This window comes from Chironomus tepperi, unplaced genomic scaffold (genome assembly GCF_022539635.2).
Source record: "Chironomus tepperi strain 1889 unplaced genomic scaffold, CSIRO-AGI_Ctep_v1 contig_12, whole genome shotgun sequence".
Lineage (NCBI taxonomy): Eukaryota > Metazoa > Arthropoda > Insecta > Diptera > Chironomidae > Chironomus > Chironomus tepperi.
The window spans coordinates 437,639-447,818 of NW_027226134.1; the positions used below are offsets into that span (position 1 = coordinate 437,639).

Consider the following 10,180-nt stretch of genomic DNA (forward strand, 5'->3'; position numbering starts at 1 on the left):
TTATCGCTCCGTACACTCCAATTTTTGGTATGTTATAAAGCTTTAAAAGCAGAGAAAATGATTTTAGTTCAATCAAATACGTCTTTGTGATCAGAATAGAAGTGAATTTTGTGTGCCATTCTTTAATTAAGTGTACACGTTCAGGCACAGACAAAAAAGAGAGAGAGAGGAGAATAATAGTGCAGGAAGAGATAATTAACAGTCAATTTTATTATTTTTTTTGGAAGTGAATATAAGTTATTGTGCATCAATATGACTGATTATTATGAAGAAGATGGAGCACTTATGGCCAAAATTATTTCAGGCTCTGCACTATTTCTCGTGTCATTAATTTTTGGTATTGTTCCATTTAAGCTTGCTAAAGTATTCAAATGGTCAGAACCATTTGATCCGGACAGTAAGAGTAACAAAAAGTCATCAAGAGTTGTGTCTGCATTGTTATGTTTTGGCGGTGGTGTTTTGTTGGCCACCACATTCTTGCATCTGTTGCCTGACATTAATGGCGAGATTGCACATTTACAGGAAGAAGGAAAGATTCCTGAACTGCATATAAGTCTTGGAGAATGTTTAATGATGTTAGGATTCTTCCTGATCTACTTAATTGAAGAGATCGTTCATTATTATCTGCATAGATATCAACAAAGCTTACAACGATCACAAGCTAGTGTTGCTACTATGAAGCCAGAAGAAGAGACATTTGCCGAAGCATTTATGCGTGGAATTAGTGCAAGAAATAGTGTACATAGACGATTTTCTGATAGCAATGGATGTCTTCAGATAACGAACTCAAGACGTGGTTCTGTGATATTAGAGGATGGACATGATTTAAAGACACTTGGAACGATAGCCGAAAAAGGTCAAATAATTCCAACAATTGAGAAAACTGAGAAAAATAATACAAGTGGCGATCATCATCATGTACACAGTCATAATCAACATACACATTCACATAATCAGCATGGACACTCTCACAATATGCCGGTTCCACATTCTGAAGATGAAGATCTACTCGTGTCATCACTACGTGGTCTTTTAATTGTTCTTGCCTTATCACTTCATGAATTATTTGAAGGATTTGCTGTTGGTCTACAACGTGATACAATTGGTGTTTATTATATGTTTGGTGCTGTATGCGCACATAAATTTGTCATTTCATTCTGTATTGGAGTTGAATTAATGGTACAGAAGACGAAAATGTGGCTCGCATTCATCTATGTATTTGTTTATTCAATTGTTAGTGCATTAGGTACGTTATTCTCATTATACTCATTGAATTGTGCTTGACAATGAATTAATGCTTTACAGGAATTTTGGTTGGTGCCGTATTAACAACTGGCTCATATGGTGAGACACTCCAAGTACCGAACATCATTTTACAAGGTAAAATCAGTTATTTTAATTAAGTTACATTGTCGATAATGTCTAACTTCCTATTTTATTCATATCCAATAATAAATCAAGGACTGGCAACTGGTACTTTACTATATGTGATCTTCTTCGAAGTCTTGTCAAAAGACCGATCTGGTTTGATTCCATATTTGAGTATCTTCTTTGGATTTGCAATCATGCTTGGACTACAATATATTGGTAAGTACAAACCTACTGACATTATTATTTTTTTTGTGTTACCTCATATATTATCGCATATTCATGGTCAATAAATCAATTGAAGTATTGGAGTAGTTGTAAATGTTTATCAGCAATCAGGGCGGTAGTCAGGGGGTCTATTAGGGAATTTGCATTTGGGTTGCTAAGGGAGCTGTTGTAAAGTTTTTAAATAGCTATCAGTGGCGATCTTTAAATTGTGGTTAAAGAATTATTCGATCAGACTAACTAAGAACTACCCTTACTGATTCTTATAGTCATAATATTGGTATCTTACTAAAGGGTATTTCACTTCAGGGTCCACTTACGAATCATGATTAGTTCCTATAGGTCCCCTGTAGTGATGACAAAATAGGGTTAACAGGTCTCTGTGGTACTTCCACAACTTGTTGTCCGATAGTTACCCCTAACTTCTTCCATTTTTGATCGGGAAATACAGTTTATGGGAGAAACTTCTTTACTGAAAATCAGTTTTAGGCGTTACGAAAGTAATCTTTTAAGTGGGTAGGCTAAGGGATCGTTTACTAATTATATTCATGGGGAAAGTGGTCGAGGTGTTAGAGGGTGGAAAGCTCATTATATGTGCAACTTAATACGTGATAGTTTCCTTAGTAAGCCAAATATAGGTTTGCTCAAAGGGTTATTTGCTTACTGGAACCATGCTCCTTTCTGGATCTTAGGTTCTCCATCTGACTATATTGCTTGCTTTTTCGCTTAGTTTGTACAAATTCTCTGTTCGCATATTCTGTTGAGATTCATCACTATTCTACAATAAGTGCTCATAGGTTTACCCGACCTATAAATCGCCTAGAAATATGGGAAAATTCTAGAAAATTTTCTAGTTTCCTTCTAAAAAAATAGAATTTCCTAGAAGATAGACCCCTAAAAAATCCCTAGATCCACACCACATAATTGACACAGTAATTGAACATGTAAAAAAAAGTATTTTTACAGTTCACGACTCTGGTGGTCTCGAGTAAAATCACGAAATTTTTGTAATATTTACGTGCTACTCAAAACAGTAGCAGTTCTCCTCAAGTGCAAAAAATCAAAAATACCAAAAGAATCTCATCTTCTCCTACATGATTGATTAAATTGGATTTATGTCACTTATCACACGGCCAATTGATTTATTTACTGTAAACTCTATTAGTAACAGCCCTAATCGCTGATTACTACAATCATAAAAAATACTCTAAAAAATGATATTAATAACAATTATTATTTCTTTTTATTAATCTAGCTGCTGTAACTGAAAGTAAAGGAATTCAGGGAGCTAATGCCTCTTTTGAATCAACAACATCGACTTTCCTTCATGGATGAGACGTTGAGTGACTGATTAGATCCCAGACGATTGATAATTAACAATTTCTAAAGATAAATAATACGTGATTCCTTTAAGTCCAATAATGAAAATAATCTTTTTTTAAAACCAAAAATCGCACGTTTCACGACTCAATAAAAAAAAGTTAAGTAGGTATTTGTTACCGATAAAATGATAATCGAGTTCCCCCCAACAGCTAAGCATTTTTTTTTTGTTCATTTTTTTTTTCTTTTATTGAATGAAGTTCAAGAAGTGTCAGAATTTGAAAACAATTTTCTCTATTTAGTGATAAGAAACTTATGTTAACATTATAGAGTAGTATGTCATCTTATCATCAGAATGAATGACTTTGTAAATTATCAGGGATTTTCATGTCGTTTATTTTAAATTTTTTTTTTCTTTTTAAAAACTCATCCTTTATACATAAAAAGAAATGATTTGAATGAGTGTGAATACTGAGAGATAATGATGAGAACTTTTATATAAATCCACTATGTAGCTAGCGAGCAATGATCGAGAGATGAAATTCTTTCTCAATTGTAAATATTAAAAGTCATAAAGATGGTTGTGATCGCGATATTATATATTTTTTTTCATACTTTACAAATGATACTAGAATAGAATTGACCCTTCGTGAGCCCGACAGAAGCGCATTTTCCCTGACTGATAAGGATCTTAAGTAAGGAGCAGGAAATAACGACAGATGAATTTCAAAAATATAACGTTCAAAAAATATTTGAAATTTTACACATCAAATTACATATCAAACTTAATAAATAACGACAAAAAGAAATTTCAAAAATATAACGTTCAAAAAATATTTGAAATTTTACACATCACATTTCCAATGATTTACATATCAAATGTAAAATTTTACAAATCATACTTTTTGAAGCTCTAAAATCAGTTATGCTCGGAGGTTGTTCACTTTTTCGATACGAAATACGCATCAAATTGAAGCAATTAATCAACAGACAAATAAAATGCGCACAAAAGCATCTTATTCAACTGGGAAAATGCGCAACAATTTATTCTAGTAACAATACGTAGTCATTAATTATTTTGTAGATTAGAAAATGATACGAGATTAAGGTATTTATAAGAAAAAAAAGGCAATAAAATGAAAAACATTTATTTCAACAGTAATTTATACAAAATTTACTTATTTCTAGTCAATTTCAGCATTTACTTACTTCACTTCTTCTTTATTTCTAAGAACAAACTGTCATAGACATCTCTTGTCGATTCGTCAACAACAGCACATATATGCTTACGAGTTTTATCATCAAATGTTGACAATAGTTGATAACAAATATTTTTGATGTTCACCTTAAACTGTAAAGGAAATAAAAAAATAAAGAGAAAACAGATGATTTGCAACTTAATTGATGGCAATAACATTATACAGATAGAAAAATCTTACCTTATCACCAACATTGAGCATTTTGGGATTTTTGATAAAGACATTTACGATCGACGAGACTATGTATGGAGAAATTATACTGAATGAATTGCTGTGCAGCTTCATCAACATTTTCATGATGCTGTAGAGAGAAAAAAGAGATAAAAATTATGTTAATTAATTTTTGAAAAGATAAGTTCCGGCCCATTTTAATTGAATGAATGAGTAACATGAGTAACGTGTCTATGTCAAGTTCATTTATGTTGGAATTCGTAACTGTTATCAGTTATTAGGAATTTGTGTTTGGCACTTTTTAAGAAAAAAGTCCAAAAATACTCTACATTATCCAGCACATTTTTGTTCCCCAGGGATCTATATTTGGTTAATTATAACTTTTTAAATAATTTATTGACCCTAAAATATTTTAATCAGATAACGGTTTTTTAGAATTTAAATTTTATAACGGTTACTAGAAATTTAAATTAATTGAAAGCAACGCTTTAAACATTTACTGGGTTTGTTTATGAAATGAAGAATCATTAATTAACGTGTATAGAGATGGTTTTGCACTTTCAGACCAATCAATATCGGAATAACTCGATGGTACAGAGCTAACGGTTCAAATTAGAACTTTCTACGATGTCTGTGTGCCGCGATCTTGTTCCTTACTCAGCCAGCCGAAAATTCGAAAATTAACGGCCAATAAATTTAAAAAAATTTTATTATTGTAATCCAAAAAAGCCCTCGTTGTATTGCAATCCACAATCAGCTTAAATCCAAGTTCTCTAATTTGAGATTATAAAAATTAACGATGAGACATGATCATTAAACCCCAAATTATTACATATTAGATTATAATGTGAGTAAATTTCATCAAAATAACTGCCAATTATCACTCATTCAAATTTAATGGTCAAGGTGTCTCTAATCTCATTTTATAAAAAAAAAAGCCTGACATATGATGAGTCACAATATTTATAAAAAATATACATACTTTTCAAGCTGTAATGTGAGTCTCAATAACATTGATGATTCCTTTGCATTGAATTGCTCTTTATCGTCAGCCTTGTAAAAGTAAATTGTCTCTAGGAACTTATTGTAAGCCTTGAAAAATTGCGGTATTCTCGATTTGAAATAATTCTGATGAAAATTGCCAAGAACAAACAAAAATTGACCAACAATTTCATAGAATTTACAAAATTCTTCAACAGATTCTGTTTCGGGTCGATGACGTTGATCAATATGGAAGTTAAAAATTTCATCAATTATAAGAAAATTTAATTTCTCTTTGTAGCACTTCATCATAGCGATATGAGTTGAATATATGGAACATAAGAGGTCAATTTCTGTTATCTTTCCTCGTACCATGACTAAATTATCGCAATGCTTCATATAGCTTTTGACTAATGTTGTATTTTCCTTCTTTTCGCAATTCTCGAATAAAATTTCGTAAATCATAAAGCTGTAAATCAGCTGTTTATCTGTAACCGCATCCTTTCCACTGAGCAGCTTTTGTAAAAATTGTGAACATTCTTCGCGACAATTACTTTTAAATGAGCTCAATGTCGTTATTAATTCTTTTTCCCTATTTACGTTGTTGTAGTTCTCTTCTTTTAACACTGTTTCTTCGATAATATTACGCAGATGTTTTGTTAATGCCTTAACAATCCCGCCTTTAATTTCATCATTAAGATTTAATTTCTTTGCATCTTTCAGGGTTAACATGAATAACTCGATTGTATTATCTGCTGTTGTTGATTTTGCCTGTTGGAAATGATAATAAATTGGATTATACAGTGGAATTTAAAGAGATTTTGAATGAAAACATTGGATTAAAATTTAATCTCAGGATTAAACATTGGATTTAAATTAAATTATGAGTTAAAACATTGGTGAATTGGAATTTAATTGAACCGTGTGATCAAAATTGGATTTAAACATTGTATTTAGGTGAATTTTAAGATAAAACGTTGAAATTAAGATAATTTTAGAGCTTAAACATTGGAATTGAAACAGGTTTTAAGACAAAACATTAGAATTTAAACAAATTTTAAGACAAAACATTGGAATTTTAACAAACTTTAGGACAAAACATTGGAATTCAAACAGATTTTAAGACAAAACATTGGAATTTGAACAGATTTTAAGACAAAACATTGGATTTAATATAAATCCTGCGATTAAACATTGAAATTAGAATTCAAGCTTACCATTGACCCTAACAGCTTATTCAAAAGGTTCAGATGATGTTCCTTAGTTTCATCCTTAAGAATCTGCATATTTTGACAGCAAAGTCTTGAAAAAATGCAAAATAAGTGCTGTTCCTTGACAACATTCTGTTCATTGATTTTCGACGATAAATTGCCAATCACTTCCAACTTAAAATTGTTTATCTTATCGGCATTACATTCATTTGTAGCTGAAATGTTGATGTCACACATTGTTGCAGCTAAAATTTCAATCAATTCATTATTATTGCTATCCTTAATGATCCATTCAAGATTCTTAAGAACATCTGCGGTTACTTTCTTAATGCTGGTCCGTAAGATCAACTCATAGACAGTCTTAAACGCCTTTATGTCACTTAGACTTTCAATCAATGAAGTCAAAGTAAAATCTTTAAAGAAATTTTTATATCCATCATTTTTAAAGATCTTATTAAATGTGATTATCAAATCAAAACAATTTGCATCTTGTGTACTCCCTTTTGTATCAAGTAGCAATTTCTGGATTATCATCTTTTTGATTTCTTGCGTCATGTATGAAATCGGCAGTGTCTTTATTACTTCAATAGATTCATGAATGTCATTATTTTTTAGCATTAAACTCGTCAGTGATTCTAGCATTTTCGAGTTGTTTTTGGTTATGCTCAAAACTATGGAAAGTTTCTCCTTATCATCATCAATTTTTGAGTATAATATGTCTATTAAGTCTGCGACTGCTGATTCATCGTTCAAAAGGTTGAAAATGTGTAAACGAATATGTTTATGATCCAATAGCAGATTTATCTGCTCTTTATTCATCAATAGGGTCTGCAGGAAGTCCTTATCGTCATCGTAATTAGATATTTTAAATAATTTTCCTTTGATAAGATGCTGGATCATCAATAGATTAGAATAACTCTTTTCTTCCGTTTTACCAAAATTATTGATTCTTTGCTGTATAATTTTCCATTCACTTGACTTGATTCTTGACTTATCAGCGATGAAAATTGGATCAAGTTCACTCTTGTCTTCCTCATCGTAATGATAAAAATACATCATTATAAAATTTTCATAATCATAAGACATTTTGAGGAACGCGTTCATGATACGATTATTATATTCAATTTCTATTATTGTCTCGTAAAAGTTGTGCTGTACATCATTGAAATCGTCGATTATATTTGAAATTTCCGACGACTTGTAAACAAGATGTTCATGAATTCTACTTGAAGTAACTAATTGACATATTAAGGATGAGATAAAGTCAATTTTAAATAAAATGTTTTCATCAATTGATTCCTTTAAGCTGCTGATGATCTTCCTTAAACAGTCATTTAAGTATTTCCATAATTTTGTCGTCTGATTGACATTTATGTCTGCAAATATTTCATCAAACTGTAGCTTAATTGAATTTGGCCATATATTTGAGATGTGAAAGCTGTCAACAAATGCAGAACATCCATCATTAAGTTTCATCTTCTTCTTGGCACTTCCTTTTGGTTCAATTGAGTTCTTTCGCTTGCGTTTCTTTGGAATCTCAAAATCAATTAGCTTAAAATTAATTGCAGACAATAGCTTCTTAATAAATTGATAGATATCCTTTCCGAAAATCTTGACAACTGTAGTCAGCAGTAACTCATAATTTGGCATATCTTCCTCAGATTTCTCTTTCATCATACATTCAGCAATTAATTTATAAATCATATTATTTTCGACAAATATGAATGGATCATATGAGATAATCGTCGACAGCACTTGGAAGTATTCGCATAAATTCATCTCATTAATTGAACTTTCCACGCGATCTATTATTTGTAGTGAGAAGCTATCAAATGTTGATTCTAATTTTTTTAATGCCGCGATTTCTATATCATGTTTCTTTAATATAGTATACAGCATATTCACGTGATTTAGATACTCGTCATTACTGCTCTCGTACTTTGACAATACGTCCTCATTAAAATGATTTAGAAATTTTACAATCTTTAACGAATCAGACTTAAATGATATTATGAATGATTCTATAAGAATTTCCATTTGCTCCGAGGTCACTTCCTTATTGCTGAATATTTTTATTGATGCATCGTCTTCATTTTCATTCAATGATAACGATCGTGAGAAAAATATTGATTTAATCAAGTTCCACATATCATTAACATTATCGTACTTATTTGCTGCTTTGTATAGCTCTAATAGTATATGCTGTCTGAAATGCCTTGAAAAGTCACTCAAATTTGCGAAATAATGAAGTTCATGAACGATGTCATCTATTATCTCATACTTGTTGCACTTGATCTCATCAAAGCATATTAAGGCTGATCCAATGAATTTGCAGTAAGTCGTTAGATTCTGCTTGAAGTATTCTTTATAGCTCTCATTCAGCATAATAGAAGTACAAATTTCGATAGATTCTGTTGATTTGTCATCTAATGTTTTCTTTACAGTTTTCAGCATCGATTTAATGACTTCATTACTCACAGAGCTTTGTGGGAACTTCAAATCAAGAAATTCCTTAATTAAATCATAATTTTTCTCTGTTAAAAGTTGACTTAAAAATGTTTTCTCGAAATTTCGCAAAATTATTTCATATTTATCACTTGTATCAATTGCAGATGAATTCCATGCTTTAATTAAGAATTTTACACCGTTTTCCGATGATCCATTAAGATTGTTATTGATGTAATTAAGCAATTCTGAAAATATAAACAAACACATGAAAAGTTAGGTTAAATCATTCAATCATAAGTTTACCATTTTCTAGTTCCATTTTGATGTGTTCTCAATGTGGTCCTAGTGTATATTGCTGTTATAACTGATAATTTATGCTTTTATTGGTGAATTACACTGTATTTGTTATAAAAATAATTAAATTTTGATAAAAATGTTTTTTTGTGGTATTTTACGCAGTTTTACGTACGTAAATAGAAATTTGAATTTTAAACGACCGTTACGAAAAATTTTGAACAGCACATGATTTAAAATTTTTAACGGTTCTTGTCTGTAAATTTGTTTTCTAGTTAATAAAGCAAAATCAGTCATTTTTAATTATTTTTTCTTCTTTATTGATTGCTGTATGTAGTTCCAAAGGCAAATTACACGATCGACACCGTACATAAGACTATCGTCAGCATTCATAGATGAAATATTCGGCTTTGATCGATCAAAAACTATCTCTGAAGAGCTTTTATGCAGTTTGTCTTTATTACTTGACTTTTTGAACGTCAACAGCTTTTTCTCTTCGTTTAATTCTTTAGGGTTTGAAGATTTTAGGCTGCTTTTTGATTCTTGTTTGAGATTTTCCGGATCTTTTTGGAGTTTTTTGGAATCTTTTTGGATTTTTTCTGTTTCTTGCTTGACTTTTACACTTTCAAGGCTGACTTTCGATGAAGATGACTCAGACTTCTTAAGCTTAAGACGCTTTGATAGTTTCGAGGATGTAGATTTGTTGTCATCTTCCATTTTTTCAGCTACAAGATATTTTAATACGAAAAATTTGGATGTTTTTTGTCGAAATTTTCTTGTTCCAATGCCAACTTTGATTATTTTAATTTCGATGATTTGCTGTTTCCATAACAACAAGGTCATGGCTTAAAACGTCAAATTTGACGCAAATTTTCCTACCTATCAAATTTCAATATAAATAAA

General features: G+C 30.8%; 2 protein-coding genes across 2 annotated transcripts; one reads left to right on the forward strand and one right to left on the reverse strand.

The window, feature by feature from the left end:
- Positions 1-55: 55 nt before the first annotated feature.
- LOC139088295 (zinc transporter ZIP3-like) lies at positions 56-4,075 on the forward strand. Its single transcript, XM_070637454.1, has 4 exons — positions 56-1,246; positions 1,306-1,380; positions 1,462-1,587; positions 2,849-4,075. The coding sequence occupies exons 1-4, from the start codon at positions 253-255 to the stop codon at positions 2,926-2,928; spliced, it is 1,275 nt and encodes a 424-aa protein (XP_070493555.1). The 5' UTR covers positions 56-252; the 3' UTR covers positions 2,929-4,075.
- LOC139088283 (uncharacterized) lies at positions 4,046-9,432 on the reverse strand. The gene is made up of 5 exons (XM_070637444.1): positions 9,287-9,432; positions 6,542-9,228; positions 5,326-6,095; positions 4,353-4,473; positions 4,046-4,264 (listed from the first exon to the last, which is right to left on the reverse strand). Exons 1-5 carry the CDS (start codon positions 9,300-9,302, stop codon positions 4,124-4,126), a joined length of 3,735 nt encoding a protein of 1,244 aa, XP_070493545.1. The 5' UTR covers positions 9,303-9,432; the 3' UTR covers positions 4,046-4,123.
- Between the last annotated feature and the right edge of the window lie 748 nt (positions 9,433-10,180).

Coding starts and splice junctions, on each gene's coding strand:
- LOC139088283 (XM_070637444.1), bottom strand. Junction 4,474..5,325: donor CTCACATTACAGCTTGAAAA/GTATGTATATTT, acceptor TTCTCTCTACAG/CATCATGAAAATGTTGATGA. Junction 4,265..4,352: donor TGCTCAATGTTGGTGATAAG/GTAAGATTTTTC, acceptor TTTCCTTTACAG/TTTAAGGTGAACATCAAAAA.
- LOC139088295 (XM_070637454.1), top strand. CDS start 253: ATGACTGATTATTATGAAGAAGATGGAGCACTTATGGCCAAAATTATT. Junction 1,247..1,305: donor TTCAATTGTTAGTGCATTAG/GTACGTTATTCT, acceptor AATGCTTTACAG/GAATTTTGGTTGGTGCCGTA. Junction 1,588..2,848: donor GCTTGGACTACAATATATTG/GTAAGTACAAAC, acceptor TTATTAATCTAG/CTGCTGTAACTGAAAGTAAA.